Source organism: Dipteris shenzhenensis, chromosome 21, assembly GCF_047967505.1.
Source record: "Dipteris shenzhenensis isolate YYH24624 ecotype China chromosome 21, Dip_SZ_1.0, whole genome shotgun sequence".
Classification (NCBI taxonomy): domain Eukaryota; kingdom Viridiplantae; phylum Streptophyta; class Polypodiopsida; order Gleicheniales; family Dipteridaceae; genus Dipteris; species Dipteris shenzhenensis.
The window spans coordinates 44,995,065-45,011,607 of record NC_141616.1 but is presented as its reverse complement, the minus strand read 5'-3'; the positions used below and the strand labels follow the sequence as shown (position 1 = coordinate 45,011,607).

Here is a 16,543-nt window from a genome sequence, read left to right as displayed (position 1 = left end):
GTTAATAATTAAGGTAGCACTATTCTAAACACCCTCACCAATGTCTTTAAACCACCTCACAGGAAGTTGAACATTGCCTGATGTCATCGAGTTTTAAGTGTCTCACCTCGTTGACATTGCAACTCTTGCATGTAATTCACCCAATCGTCTTTGAAATATAACATACTCTATAGACGCAATTCACAGGTTATGCACTGACATTATAACCCACTGCATGTCTGAATCATGACTTACGTTCAAAATTCGAATATAAGCTACAAATTAAGTCTGCATAAGAATGATCAAAATGAAGTCAATCAGACCATGCAGTCAGCAAACACTATGGTGAAACTGCTGCTTTTAACACTGGCTAGCTTTTGAGATTACATATAAGAGGTCTAACAAAAGAATGTTTCAATTCTACAAATTACGATTTTGATTGAACTACTAAAGGAAGAAATCCCAATAGTCAAGGAGGTCAAAGGTTTGTCAAACAGGGATAGAAATTTCTTGACACGATAGTAGAGTTTCTTAGACGAGAAGAGCATTGTGGTTGAAATAAACATCAGGTCTAGCAATTCCCGGCTTCAGCATGTATTGGTAAGAATATCCATACACTCATGCTTCAAGTATAAAAGGTATATTTGTACATTTGTTGATACAAAAGTACAATTAAGTTTCTAACACAAAGAGCAATGTGGTGGAAATGAACATCGGGTATAACACTTCCTGACTTCAGCGTCATGTATTGGTAAGAATATATCCATACACTCTTCCCTGAGAGCTGTGTCATAAAATTGGTAAGGGTATCCACACTCCTGCTTAAATAAATGGAATACGGATCACTATAGAAGTACAATAGCACTTTTGCATCATGGGACTATGTGATTGAGAAAAAATTTCACAAGAATAAGTCCAGATAATCAAAGGAGCAGAACCTGTCAGAGAAAACTTCCGACCATTTTAGAAGACCAGAAATATGTCATTTTCAAAAGCATGTAAATCAGGTCAAGGAAAAGTTTTGCCCATAAATCTATATTTCCTAAATGGTAAATTATAGCAGTCATCAGACACCAGAGCAATAAATATGACTTGACATATTTCCTTTTCTAGGAATGTTTCCTAAGTGCCCTCCAATGAGAAACCTGTAGGATAACACAACAAAGGCTTGCCAAGGTAAAGCCACAGAGAACTTAAAAGTTCGCAAGTTGATTTATCATCATGAGTCATTGACCCATAGCCTTCAGGGCTCAAGTGCCTCTCACCTCTTTTTTGATAACTGACATAGACACGGAGGAGGACAGCAATTGCCTAAATAGCCTCCTGAAAGCTCTCATTGAAAACCATTTCCTGCATCATCAATGAACATAATGAATAACATAATGTTGGAATGGAAGGACAAAGTGCGATCCTCATGGACACAGAAATTTATAAAAAACTTAAACATTACCAGAGCTTACCTCATTACACATAGGACATGTAGGACTCCTTTCTGCCCACTCAAGGATGCAGCCAAGATGGAAATGATGCCCACAAGCAGTGTTAATTTTTGGATTCTGAGAATCATAACCTACCAAAAAAAAAACCAAGCAGTATTTCTCATTAGTCAAGCAAAGTGACCAAACACATTGCCATGTACAAATCAAGATCTGGTCAGAAATTACATTTGAATTGAAATATCATTTACCATCAAGACAAGTAGGACAAATGTCCTCCTCATTCATGACCGCTATGAGTGAAAGATCTTTGAGATTGTCTTCAGGTTCACTAAGTTTTTGGGAGATCTTTGTTGCCTCTTCCATTCCGTGCGTTGTCTTTTGACTATAAGTGGGAATATCTTGTCGTAATGCATTCTGCTGACTAGCTTCGTGGATTCTCACAGAATTCAGCTGACTTGTTCCAGTTTTTTCACATCCTTCAAGACTAACTTCTGATTCATTACTTATTTCAGGAGGAGAATGCGAGTCAACCGGGAGAGAAGCTTCCACACTGGAATCACCCAAAGGTTCTGCACACTGTGGAGGTGATGCATCTTGCAAAGATGCCGGTGCATCAGGATCTTCCAACGGATGAACAAACGCTCCACACTGCGATACCACTTAGACAATCAGACTAATGCACTCGCTTTTTTCCTAATCCCTCCATCAAATCCAGACACTTCGAGAGATTTTCCCCGTATACAAGTGCAAATGACTTTCTCCATTGGGTTAGCAATCAAAATCAACAGAAGCACAAATAAAAACAACTACAAGTGCAAACCTTTTCAGATCATGTCTTCGATATGCCTTCTCCCTCTCTCTTCTCGCTTTTCTCTAACTGCCAATCTTGCACCTCTCCTCTCCAATCCTTCATGGGTAGTTTTGTTGCAGCCATCAGATAGACTCGGTATTGCCATCTTCTTAGCCCTGCTCTGGAGAATATCTGATGCGCACCTAAGGGCAACTGTCGGGCCCCACTAAGGGCCAAAAGTCAAAGCTGACCTGGTGACCAGATCTGACTCGACGGATCAAAACTCACTTGACCAAGCCAGGCTTAGCTCAAAGCCATGCAGGGCTGTCGGAGCAAAGGTACCGGTCCTTCCCTGGAAAGAGAGTAGATTCCACTATGCTTGTAGTTGTGTCTTTGCTCTGAATGCATCAGTTTTTCGTTCGTCGTTCCTTATCCTCATTGATGGCCCATGCAAATCAAGCAAGGGCATGAAAGAGGTAGTCCTATCAATGCATCGTTAGGAATGTTAAGAGCTCTCCCAAGGTAGTGGATGGAGCATCCCGTTGGACAAGTGGGTGTAGGCCCACATTGGTTCATTAGAGAGGGTGTCAGAGAATGAAAGTCAATTCCCTACATGTGAACCTCAATATGAGAAGCACAACAGGGAATGACACCTGCATATCCGATAGCATTTGGCAGTGTCAGAGAATGAAAGTCAATTCCCTACATGTGAACCTCAATATGTGAAGGACAACAGGGAATGACACCTGCATATCTGATAGCATTTGGCAACCCATCATTGGTCATAATGGGACTGCCACATGGGCAGATCTAGAGGACTGTTGGCTGCTACAAGGGCAGCACATTGGCTGCCATGTAGGTGGCATGATTGGCTACCATATCAGCGGCAGATGTAGATCAGACCTGGCTGCAGCACAGCATACGCAGCCATGGAGGCTGGAAGGCCCCAATAGGGCAAGCAAGGGCATATACTGGTCGGGCCTTAATTAGAATATACAGTGGCCATTTGGAGTTGGCAAGGGGCTGACTAAGGTCAGCCCTACAAGTGTTGGTCTATGGGCCTAAGGAGCTGGGCCAGCCAAGATCCCCAATTGACCCTCTTCTAGGAAGGTCTGCTGGTTCTGGCACTCAACCCTTCCTTATAAATAGAGGCCCATTTCCATTTTCCGAAGAGTTTTTCCAAACACTATTAAACCACCTTCTACAGGGTATGCAGCAGTTCAGCCCCTTCTAGCTGGAGCAGCATTCAAGCTGTCCATGAAGAGTACGAGTGGGTAATTTTTGTACTATAATCAGTCCATATTTTGAAGCATCCTTTTGGCCGTCTACATGGCTGTGTATTTCTCCAGGCCTGTGTGTGCTCCGGCTGAGTTAAGGCTACAGCATGCATTCCCTTATTATTTCTGATGTTCTAAACACCTTCATTTTGTATTTGTTTTGTTTGATTTCTTACGCCACGGAAACCCTCTCTCTCTCTCTCTCTCACACACACACACACACACACACACACACACATTCAAATTTGTAAATCTCTCTCTCTCTCTCTCTCTACACACACACTTTTTTTAAAGTAATATCCAGTGCTATATTTATATGCTCATAAATTTACAAGATGGGAATTCTCCAAAATGGAGAGTATCCCAAAGATCAGAAACATAAAAAGAGAAGCTCTATGCAAGAAGCATCTAGATCACCCTCATGGCAGGCATCACATAAGGATTGCCGCAATGAGGCTCGGAAGGATTCATATGACTTGTGAATCTGTCGACCCAAGTATGCCAAATTATGCTCACTCCAGATTATCCAAAGGGCCCAATATCTCACCCAAGAGAGAAATAGTGAATATTGAGACAAAGACCTCATAAATCTGCCAAATAGTCAAAAATGTTTCCCAAATCTGTGACTCGGGAAACCGAGCCGAAGATAATCTGAAATTCTCCCGAGGAGGCTCCTAGAACACGGGCATTGCCAAAGCAAATGGGGGACGGTCTCTGAAGGAACGTGACATCTCAAACATGTGGATGGTGCAATGCGACGTTTGGCAAGTGTGACTCCCACTGACAATGTGCCTGTCATGCATCTCCAAAGAAAAAGTCTTTGTTTTAAAGGCATTTTACACTTCCATAATATCCGGAGATTCTTCCACCACCATGAGAGGGGCTTCCTGATATGCCACAGAGTATTAGCATATTGAGGAATCCATGGAGCGAGCAGAAGAAGCCTATAGGCTTTGATGGAGGTCAAGGCAGGTAGAGGAACAGGATGAGAGCATGTAGCAGATGGTTGCAATTGCCAATCCAATGGCCTGTCTGTGTCAGCCACAGGGGGAACAGGTAGAAAAGGATGTAACAAATCAGCAATTTTCTTTCATATCGACCTATGGTGCATTCCCAATGCATAGGAGGCAGTGGCCTGAGGAAAAAATAAGACATAACCCTGATTATCAACCACATCATGTATGTATCTAATGCCCAATTTCATGAGGTTGTATGCCGGAACAGGTTCCTGTAAAGCGAGTGGAATGTCAAAGATGGCACTCCAATGAATACTTTCTTTCCTCATTGAGTTTGTCCCCGAGCAATTACGAGGAGCCCATTTGACCTTAGAAAGTACTTGTTTCCAGTCAAGTATTAGAGCAGTAGAGAAAGGACAGCCATGTATCTTCCCTACAAATCTCCCAATGACAACCTCCCAATGATCAGTAGTCCAATGACCATAAGCAGAAGTCCTCATGTTGACACACATGGATGCTATCAAACAAGTCCATGGCTGTTGTTGGCGAAAAAAAGTAGTCGCCTTCCTTGCAAGTACATGATATCTTATATTGAGGATATTAAGTCCACCATGCATTCTAGGAGAGCATACCAGTTCCATCTTCATCAGTCTGAATGCTTTCACAACATTTTTTGTCCTCCATAATATCTGCATAGCTTGAGACATAAAGTCTAAAATATCTCTGGAGGACCAATGTAGCAAAGGCAAAAAGAACTGGACATAGGACATTACAATGGACTGTACTATTCTGAGCCTGACATGAAGAGGCCAAATAGAAAATTTCCAATATTCCAGTTTATGTTGAAGTCTTTGGAAGATCCATTTTAATTGCTGCTTCCTGGTGATATGCCATCCTATAGGATATCCCAAATGCCTGACTACATCTTTGGAATGCACCACCTGACCTGGCCAGAGAATAGAATGCCAGTCACATTGTTTCAGTGGAAGCAATTTAGATTTGTCAAAATTAACATGCAATCCCGCTGCCAATCCATACAATGATAGAGTGGTCATAAGCATGTGAACTTCCCGGGGAGAATTCTGTGGCATAAAGAAGAAATCATCAGCATATGCTTGTGCCAAGAAAGATGCAGCCCTAGGGATTTTTAGACCAGTCATCTGTCCTGTGTTTGTAAGATGATCAAGATACATTAAGAGGGGATGGGTCGCAATGGCATAAAAGAGAGCACTAAGAGGGCAGCCTTGTCTAACTGATCTACCCAATGTCCATGACTGAGATAGATGACCTCCAAGAATGCACTGAGAAGTAGAGCCAGAATAAAGCCAGTAAACTGCATTTGCTATCTTTGGACCAAAGCCCAACTTTGTCATGATTTGGGAGATAAAATCCCATTGAACAGTGTCAAATGCCTTAGCAATATCTACCTGCAATATGAGCACATCTTGATGCGAGTACTTAGCATATTCAATTGCAGTCAATGCATTGGAGATATTGTCATGGATTTGTCTGCGCGGCACAACCCCATACTGATGAGGATGAAGGCCCGCATTCAGTATCTCGTGAAGCCTATACACAATCATTTTGGCAATGAGTTTGTAAACTACAGGCATCAAGGTAATAGGCCTCCAATCTGACATATGGTCACACAGATGTTTTTTGGGTACAAGTTTAACTATGCCATGCTTCCAAGAGTGCGGTAACTGATTTTCTTGCCAGGCAACATTGATCATTTGCAAGAGGACATCTTTCAAATCATCCCAAAAAGAAATATAAAATTCCACCGTAAGGCCATCCCAACTAGGGGACTTGTATTTGCTGAGGTGGAGCAATGCATTATCAAGCTCTATATCAGTAAAAGGTCTCTCCAAGGTGAGAGCATCATCCATTTCCACTATTTCAGAAACATATTGGAGAAATTCACTCCTCGCATCTGTCATTTGATTTGATTGGGAACCAGAAGCAGAGAACAATTTCTGAAAATAATTTTGGCATTCGTCTTGGAGATCAGAGAAAGAGTGCGTCCAAGAGCCATCTAGCTTCCTTACCCAGAGACATGAATTTTTCTGTCAAGTAGCATGCAGGCCCTGGAAAAAGGCTTTTGATGAGCAGCCCTTATCCATGAGGGGCTTCATTCTTGCTCTAATCTACCATTTGTGCAATTTCCTCTTATCATTAGCAATCAATTTAATCCGAGCATGTGAAAGGGAATCATTTTCTTATTCAGAAAGAGGCCTTAAATGTGAGAATTCAGTCAATTGTTGTGCTGTCCTTTTTGCCCATTTGACCTCATTCCTCAAGCTTTTATAGAATTATGTACATAAAATGCAGCCAGATATTGTTTGTTTGCAAGAGCATAATCAACACTCTAAGCTTGGTCATCATGATTTTTTTGGCAGTTACGACATATACTATGCTGGTGCCACTACCTACTCAGGTGTATGCATAATGGTCAGACATGAGCCTCAGTTAGCCTTCAATGACAGCAGTGGTAGATGGATGGTCATACAATGTAATGTCAATGGTGATATTCTTAAGTTTGCATGAGTCTATGCCTCCCAGACCTCTGCCATGAGGGCTTCTTTATGGGATTCTTTAAGCAAATATCCCTGGAGATCTAATGCATTTATCTGTGAAAGTATTAAGTATAGAACAAGATATCAGAGAGGCAGAGCCTCTGCCTGCATGGGCTGCATTCCCTCATGATCCATGAAGGAAATAGCATTCTCCCCTTCTTCAGAATCACATATGGGGATGCCCTTCTTCAAAACTCCCACCCAATTTTGAAGGACAGGAGCTGAAGTGGAAGCTTGTTCTGGTGAGGGAGAAGAAGCATCCCATTGACGAGATTGAAAGGGGCGTTGCTTCAATACAACCACCTTCTTAGGCTGTTGAAAGCCATCCCGATCAGTTCCTACAGATTCCTTCATCTTCTCTTTTTCCTTTTCCAGCAAGTGATTACACCTTATTAATTGGTTTGGCATTCTTTGCTCCATTTCTATTTGCTGTCTTAGCTTGCAAATTGTCATTCTTTTCCCGTGTCTAGGGCAGCAAAGCATTGGGAGGGGGCTGATGCAGAACCATTGGGCATTCAGAGGCTAGATGCCCAAACTTGTGACAGGCAAAACAAGCTCCTGCAAATACACCCCATTTCAATTCAAAATATTTTTTTCCCAATTGCACTCCCTCAACTTCAACTGCAATAGAAGGAGGGGTAGGTGTATCAGTGTCCCAGAGAATGCAGAACCTGTTACAGTTTCCCATAGGGCGTGGAGGACAAATGACCTGTCCCAAAGAAGCAGCCACGCTAGGCAATTCTTCATGCATATAGTCCGGGAAATTAACAACCTCAACCCATACAGGGCAATGATGTCGTATAAGACTTTGATAATCCTTGTTTGGGGACCAGGGCATAGCATGTACCATCTGCTTCCCCGTAAAAGAGGGGAGAAAGCTCAAGCAGCCTCTGCTTGCACAAAGCATCTGATAAGTGCACCTCATAAAAGCCTCTAGATGCAAAATATACTCCCTCTACAAAGCATCCTCCAAGGATGGACTTAATCCACTGTGCAACATCACTGGCTGCTGGGATTCTTCCTGGAAAGAAAATTATTACCGCAGTTTGAGATAACTTCCTGTACGGATATACGGAAGAGACTGCACAGAAATCGATGGGGCTGTACGGACGTACGGAAGGGTCTTCAGAAAATAGTACAGCGATGGCGATGCAGATAGGTACGGGACTGCTCAGAGCTATGCAGGGACGAGGCAGACCTAGTTGTCCATACGGTCGTATGAAAAACGTACGGCGACCGTACAGATGTACGGACAGGGAGGGAGGCTACACGGGATCCGTGGCGAGGCTGAACAGTAGAGTCCGCACTCTCTCACACTATCACACACACACTCTCTCTCTCTACACACACACACACGTGTGCGTGTGTGCATTTTCACTAAAAAAAAGTGTGTGCGCGCACGCATGTGCGTGCCTGTGCTGAAGGGGACTCCACAAGCAATGGGAGATCACCTCCTGCTCTTTTCGTGCAACAATGACAACTATCTGTCCACATCTGCTCCAACTAGGGGGGACAAATGAAGAGTCCATCATGCGCCACCTACCACACAGTTAAGAAAAATTCTGTGCCAAAGGATAGGTAGCACACACGGAGAGCGACTCCAAACCTCAAGAGCTGTCCCATCCAAAGTGCCTCTCTCTAGGCCCTTCGAATGGCTACCTCCATCTTCTCATACATTGGAGGTCTGGATGTTATCTTTCCTTGACAGCTGAATATCTATGTGCAAACTATATATGGACACAAGTTTGGCCAAGTGTCTTTTTTCATCAACACTCGGATTTGTATGTCAAGATACGCTACTTTCCCTGCTAAATCAGAGTTCTCCTTACGTAGATTATATTGTGAACACTGCAATTCAATCTTTTGCAAGCATAGATGAATCCCGATATTTGGAAGCTTCAATGGCAAGACCGCCTTGCCAAAGGCCCTCCCATAATTTCCCCGACATGGAGATCATGACAACTATCATGGGTCCCACACTCTCATAGATCATGGTGCATTCTGATACTATATTGGCACTTCGTTTTGGAGGTCAGGGGAGCATCTAGTCTGTTCATTTAAAATGGTATGCAGCCTTCGACAGAGTCATCAAAATACACATGCTTCATCTAGAAGGAACAAGGCAAAGGCTGCAGTCAAACCACATTCTGAAATAGAACAAAGCACAGCCTCTCGCTACCAATAGAAATGGAAACACCTAGGTGTGTCAAAAACACAAATAATTACAGGAGAGCAACGCAAATAAAGGCTGATGAACCAATATCATGATCGACATCTGATTCATGCTGCCTTGAAGGTCCTTAAGTCAGTAGCATCACGTTTGCATAGGCATGTAGAGAGCTAGATTGTGAACCACATTATGAAGCCAGTTTGTCGTGCAAAAGCACAAATCCCTGAGCGTTGACACGTCGTGTGGACCCTCCTCGTTCACATAAATGAAACCGTTTCACGAACAAGGATGGGGAGTACAGGAGCAGGAACCGCTATATCCTTAAAAAGATGGATCTCAATGAGACGATAAAAACTTTGCTCAATAATTTGTACACCTTCCAGGAAAGCGAAATTGCCAATTTCCGGAAAATCTGTGCGTAAAACACAAAAGCACTAAGCCAAAAAGTAAGATGTTACCTACCAAGCCGCAGCACCAGCAAGTTACCCAGCTGCCTCCATTTCGCGGCCGGGGAATCTTCATGCTTTGACTTATCACTCGTTAGAATGGGCCAATTCTTCAAGCACTCGTGTATGATAAGTAACTGTTTGGTCGCAACAAAGTTGGTGATCGTTCATCAGGTTAAGTAAGCAACGTCTTTCAGCCTGTCAAGACAAGGATGATTTCTCAACTCTCTCATCCCGGACGTAAATCACTACGATTCTTCGTCCATCGACTTGAGGCAGAAATCCGAGCTTGAATTGGTTCTCGCAATGCAAACAGTTACCACGCGTACCAACGAGACCCATTACTGCCCTCTTTCTTGGAATGGATACGAATGATGCAACTTTTTCACAGGCTTTGGAATAGCTGCTGGACAGTCACAATTTGCAGTCCCAGAAAAAGCAAGGTTTGGCCCTTCTAACCAGAACTTTGTGGAACTAAAATAACCAGTAGAAAGCTTAGTCAGGTGTTTCGGAAAGATGGATTGAAGTCGGACAATTCATGAGCAAACAATACACAGATTTCTTGGCACCAGGCAGGCGGGAAGGAGCTCGACTTTCAAGAAGTCATCAAAGGAGTGGGGCTTTGTCGGAAGATTGAGTACAGTTTGGAATTTCTGCAGACTGTTGGGGGGCAAAGGATGCGGAAGGGCTACGAGACGACAAGATCTGCTTGATTCAAAGACTGACAGAGCGGAGATGAGACAAAATTGCACGGAAGCGGATTGAATTATGCGCAGATGCGGTCGGATGAGCAACTAATCTGTGTGGGCGACTGCATGGAAGATCTGGCGATCGATCTCTGCGTCACAATTTACGGATAGCCATTGTCGGAGGGAGCTCAAAACTAGGCGGGACAAGGCTCTATCTTCAGCTTTGGAGCCATAGCCGAATTATCAAGAAGCAAGGGGGCTAATCCAAGCAGGTAACAAAATAAGGATGAGCAGTGTGAGCAGGTGCTGAATTCCAAGCAGAAAGCTCGTCGCCATAGCGAGACCAAAGATGAAGGAGCAAGGTAAGGCCAAAGCATGTATGGAGCCCTGGTCCGATCAATCGAAAGCTCTGATGAAGCCGGAAGCCATAGCCGGATCAAGATGAAGATGAAGATGAAGACGAAGACGAAAACCTTCAAGATGATCGATTCAAGCTCTTCTTCCGCCATCACATCTCTAAACTTGGTGCCCGTTCCTTAATCCAGCTTCTGCTTGCCACGTGGCCCTTTTGCTTTTTACACGTGTCCTTTGCCCTATTCGACCTTCATGGTTTCCACGTGGCACCTTCCCTATTGGCTAAACTCTTCTTGCCACCAATCTATCCCTTTCACCCCTGGGTCATCACAACCCCACCGTACTAGCAAACTTAGCGGTTTACTGCCGCTAACCATGTGGTGGTGGAGACTTGGAATTGACATGCACAATAGTGGATACTCTCCATCCTCAGAGAAGCTCGGCTTGGCTCTCCTCCTGTGGTGTGGGCAATTGATAATGTATCGAAGCTTAATTCCTTGGGATTAATGGTCTAACGATGGTTCTGGTAGAAGTCCACATATATTTTAGGGATAATGTATCAAAGCTCAATTCCTTAGGCTAAACGATCTAAGCGGTTGTTTGAGTAGAAGTCCACATATATTTTAGGGTTATGTGCGATGAGGAGGTGGATGACCCCCTCATGCTCTCAAGGCATGTATGCTTGCCTTCTCTTGACACAAAGGCCTTCATCATATGTGGTTTTTTATTGTAGCATTTAATTTTTTTAATTAATAAAATTATACTTACAAAAGGATTTCTAAATGTTAAAAATCTTAAAATTTAATGTAAAAACCCTATGTAATTGGTAGGGATAAGTAGAGTGGTGCTTCCTATAGTTGCTCCAATCCCATCTTGCTACCCATATCTCCTCCTTTTGTTCTACTCGTCCACATCTTCATGCTATGCACATGATAACGTCACACTTCATTGACACAAATCCCCACACCACAACACCTCCTCCTATGATAAACCTTTCCCTTAGAAGGCACTTCACCCATGCACAAATTCACATCATCCACCTCCACTACACAACATTACACCACTCTCCTCATTCTTGAAACTCAACAAGCCATTAATATCCTTGTTATTTGAGTACATAGCCCACCTCCACTCCACATATCTCACTCTCCTCATTTTTCGAGCTCACAATAACTGCCCCATAGTCGAACAAACTCCAAGGACCAAGACTCAAGAGCCTCAAGAGTACCTCCAAGGCTAATTTTTGTACTTGAAATTTTGGTTACTAGAGCAAGCTTAGTATGAGCAAAACATATAATTAGCCTAATCACAAACAAACAAAAATCTGGAAGGCTCAATCCACCACCAAAAGAAGGTATCATTTTCTAGGGTCATCACCCAACTAAAGGTAGAACCATATTTAGTCCTTGGAAATGTGCTCATTAAATATTAAAATAGCTAAGACGATTAATATTTTAGGCAAGTGTCTTCAAATGCTCCAATGCCCATAAACGTCCATTATTATCAAGCACCCTAAGAACATGCTCATATTTAATGTAGGCTTACAAGAAAAGTTGTTTATTAGTTATAGGCTTGAAAAGCCCAACTCCACTAATCTGAAGCTCCATAAAGATTAAAGATTAACCCAATGTGGAAACCATATACCTTGGAACAAAAAATGTGATGCTTGCAATAATAGAACGCTATAATAAAACATTGTGCATTGTCATCATAGCCAAACTATGTTTGGAACAGTTCTTAATTATGCGAGTAATGCTTTTAGCATTATGTTTGGGAAAGCTATAATCATATGAATAATGCTTTAAAATCTCCATAAATTAATCATATTATGAGAAATTAGATGGTGTCAAATTCATTGCCTTGAAACAAGAGAAGACATTATGTAGTACACATGCATTGATGTATACTAGCATGCAAAATCACCCCATTCCCAACATTATGGAACATTTGTTGTGGTTTTTCCATTGGCAATAATCCTACACTTAAGCTTTATAGATCCCACACTAAATTCCTACATATTTTTTGTATGAAATAAGAAGCTATAGATTCATATAAGATTCTTTCTTAATGTGAGATTTCTTTAACAATCTATTCCATATTTTGAAACCTAGACTTGTTATAATGTAACATGCTTTAAATTGTAATAACCAAAATAGATTCTTGTTAAGTTTATGAAAATAGAGCTACAAAGTTGAGATATCTTGATAACCTTTCAATATGCAAAATGTGAATACGTTGAGTCTAACAAAATGCTGAAGTAATTTTTTGATATCTATTTAAAGGGATAATGTTGTGTACACTAGCTAAAAGCATCACAAATTGATAGTGCTTGGAGCCATGATGCACTATCTAAATTGCTTCCTAGACTTTGTAAAATCACAAAATTACTCAACAAATTTGTTGGGTTTGTTATGCAACTCTTCTTCTCTCCAAGATCCAAGGTTTTCCACCCTAGGACACCTCTATCACCATGCCAATGCTCAATAATCTTTGTCAGAAACCCAAAAGCACCTACTCGTTAATGGTAGATGTAAATTTCTCAACTTGCTTTTTCTTGCATACTAATTTGTGGCCATTGCTTTACATTTTTGTTGCATATATTAAATATAATTCTTGTCTCTAGGTGTCTTCCTTCTTGTTCCTCAAGTTTCAATAATACATTTTCTATTACTTCAACTTTTCCTCTTTTCTGCTCCATGAATAAGATATATTGTAGAAAATAACAATAGATTCCATGCATTTCAACCATTTCCTAGATGATAAAGATCTAATAGCATGTGACTAGTCGATATAATGAAGTTTTGGTAGGAAAGATGTAGCCATTACATTATGCCTTGGATATTCTCCATAGAAGATGATATCCAACCGTTAAACATTTTAAAATTTTGATCTTTTAATCCCATCCCTTATCATGTGCCTTTTCATCTACTAAAACAAGATACATGTAGAGCATGCTTTTTATCTATTATACAATTTAAATTCCTACTAACTAGATTATCTAGGGAACGTGCTACACAAAGACACACAACATTGAATAAATCACTTATGAATGGAATATTTTGACATTAGCAAACCCGTTGATAGATTTCAGTGTAGCACTCAAAAGGAACATGAAGAGTGGGTTCTTTCTCATGCCTACTCAAACTTTCCACAAGTATTTAAAGCCAGAATTAGCTCCTTAGTCTATGATTTTTGAGGAGGTGGATTACTTTACCATTAATGTTTTTTCATAATGCCAATATATTGAAATTCAAAATCATAATGCCAATATATAGAGCTATTTTGAAATTCAGAAGAATCAATATAGTATCAAGCTCATAAATCATAATGCCAATATATAGAGCTATTTTGAAATTCAAAAGAATCGACATAGTATCAAGCTCATAAAGCAACTCATGTATGATCTCCTATAGCATTCAACCAAATTTTAAAACACTTGCAACCATTTGCATATCGAAGAGATTTTAATAATTTGAGAAATACAAGAAAATATTAGGTCTGTAAATTGTCACTCTATGTCTCAATGGAAAAGAAGTCAGAATGTATAGCCTTATTGCAAACAAACATGTAATCAAAATGAATAATTAGATTTGGTGCTTTTTAGGTAGTGCTAGCAGTTTGCTAGTTATTTTAGAAGCATTGCTAGTTAGGTTGGCTACTCCTTTAGGCTTTTATCTTGTTCATCTATTGGTTAATGGTTATATATTTGTTGGTCATTTTTGTTACACACACACACACACACACTTCCTATTCCTTTCCCCCTTTACTTTCACTTTTCCTTATTTCCCTTCCCCCCCATCCCCATCTTCACTTAACATTTTCCTAATATTCCCCTAATCTTTTTGCTAAACTCCTTTTCCCAAACTGCACTTTATTTTCCTATTTCTCTTAATTTTTTCCATTTCTTTACATTTTTTCCTTTTCCCGACCCATCTCTCCTCTTTTTTCCTAATTCCCCCCAATAAAACCTCTCCCTTCCCAATTTCTCCCTGCTATTATCCTAACTTGTCCTTTAAATTTTTACTATTTTTATTAACTTGATATTCTTAAATCTTCCTTAGCTTTTTCCAAAAATAATTCTCCTATTCTTCCCCTAATTTCCCCTAATTTCCCTATTTTGCCCTATTTTTTCCTAATTTCCCCTATTTTTCCTATTTCCCCCCTTTTCTCCCCTATTTTCCCTTATCTTCCCCTAATTTTCCCCTATTTGCCCTATTTGCCCCTACCTTCCCCTAATTTCCCCCTATTTTTCCTTATGTTTTCCCCTATTTCCCCTATTTCCCTTAATTTCCCCTATTCTTCCCTGATTTACCCTATTTTCCCCTAACTTCTCTTATTTTCCCCTAACTTCCCCTATTTTTCCAAGCTTAAACCGAACCCAACACCCCCCCTCCCCATTCCCTAATTTGGCACTCCTCTTTAATAGACTAAACCCCCCTAAATCCCCATGCGCATTGCCTTGTTTGCGCCTCGTTTCATGCTCCCATCCATACCTCGCTTCGCGGTCTATGTGCCTCATAATGCACCTCCCTTTGTACTCTACTCTGTCTATTACTCTTCCACTTGCTCGGGCTCCATAACTCTCCAGGTTCTCTCACCTCCCGGACTCCCCCAGCCCCGACTAACCTATGCTTGCCTACAAATTAAGACCCTCCCTTCATTCACTACTCATTGCCCTCTACCCATTGCTCATATCCTCTACCCACGCCCACTCAGAACTCCTGCGCTATGCCCCATGCTTGCAACTCCCATGCCTGCACGTCCTCTGAGGCTCCAAAGCTCCTACTATAGTTTGCTACCGTGCTGCACTAGCCACACATGCCACAAATTTAGTCCATGCACCTTGTGGATCGTGCACCGTGGCTGTCCAATCCTAGTGCACCCGTGTTCTTCTAAATCTCCCTCCAACTTGCTCTATGTTCTAAACTACCTCTAAATGGCTAAAGTCAGTACTATAGCCGTCGGTCCCGCCACAATGCCAGACCACCATTCCTTTCCTCCTCGCTGCTCCCGCCCACAGAGGACATAACCTACGAGGCATGTGCGATTCCCGCCATCACCTCAAGCCCTCGATGGGACTTTATTGCTCACACACACTCTCTCTCTCATACTTTCTTACATTTTTCTACCCTCCTTCGAGTTCACGGACTTTAAATGTCTCTTCTTTACCTCTCTCTCTCTCTCTCTCTCTCTCTCTCCTTTTCTATGCTGTAGTCTATTCCTTACTATTTAAATCACCCCCCCCTTCCCTTTTTTTACTTGCTAATTCTTATTTTACACCCCCCCTCTCCCTTCTTACCTTGTAATTGGCCCCTCTCTTTACTCTATTTTCTTCCCCCCCCCCTCGCCCCCTTCCCCCATTTTCCCCTCAATTTCCCCCTCTATTTCTAGATAACTTTAGCAAGTGTCTTAAAATTTTTTATTTTCCTCTTTACCCTTAATTTTCAACAATCTCCCACTCTATTTTTTATAATCCTAACTTATCTTTCTATTTTCTAAAATTCCCCTCTATTTCTTGATATTTTCAACACGTGTCCTTACTCCATTTTCTTTCCCTCCTTACCCTTAATTGTTTGCAATTTCCCCCTCTAATTTCTTTATAATACCTAAACCTATCTCTCTATTTCTTCCTAATCTTTCTATCTCCCTTAACCCACCCTCCCGGCACACTATTTGTTTATGCCTTAAACTATCTCTTTTTAACTTCTTCCCCCTCCTTTCCTTTTTAAACTCCTTCCAATAATTCCCCCTTTTACTTATTATCTTTCCCACCTATCACAATTCACCTAACCCCCCAATTCACCATCCTTCCCCTAATGTTTTCTAAATGGGCTCTCCTAACATTTTCTCTCTCCCTACCTTCTATA

General features: G+C 41.4%; 1 protein-coding gene and 1 pseudogene across 4 annotated transcripts; both read right to left on the bottom strand.

The window, feature by feature from the left end:
* Positions 1–247: 247 nt before the first annotated feature.
* Positions 248–10,821, bottom strand: LOC147888922 (uncharacterized). Of its 4 annotated transcripts, none has more exons than XM_087392936.1 (5): positions 9,650–10,821; positions 1,667–2,066; positions 1,440–1,549; positions 1,245–1,329; positions 248–267 (listed from the first exon to the last, which is right to left on the bottom strand). In XM_087392936.1, exons 1-4 carry the CDS (start codon positions 9,707–9,709, stop codon positions 1,291–1,293), a joined length of 609 nt encoding a protein of 202 aa, XP_087249062.1. In that variant the 5' UTR covers positions 9,710–10,821; the 3' UTR covers positions 248–267; positions 1,245–1,290. The 4 variants fall into 4 exon arrangements, with proteins under 4 accessions (XP_087249062.1, XP_087249060.1, XP_087249061.1 ...); XM_087392934.1 differs by lacking the exon at positions 248–267 and adding an exon at positions 491–917; XM_087392935.1 differs by lacking the exon at positions 248–267 and adding an exon at positions 491–797.
* On the bottom strand, positions 3,856–5,136 carry LOC147888923 (uncharacterized; annotated as a pseudogene).
* Positions 10,822–16,543: the final 5,722 nt, after the last annotated feature.

Coding starts and splice junctions, on each gene's coding strand:
- LOC147888922 (XM_087392936.1), bottom strand. CDS start 9,709: ATGAAGATTCCCCGGCCGCGAAATGGAGGCAGCTGGGTAACTTGCTGG. Junction 1,550..1,666: donor TTGTCCTACTTGTCTTGATG/GTAAATGATATT, acceptor TTTTTTTGGTAG/GTTATGATTCTCAGAATCCA. Junction 1,330..1,439: donor CATGTCCTATGTGTAATGAG/GTAAGCTCTGGT, acceptor TTGATGATGCAG/GAAATGGTTTTCAATGAGAG.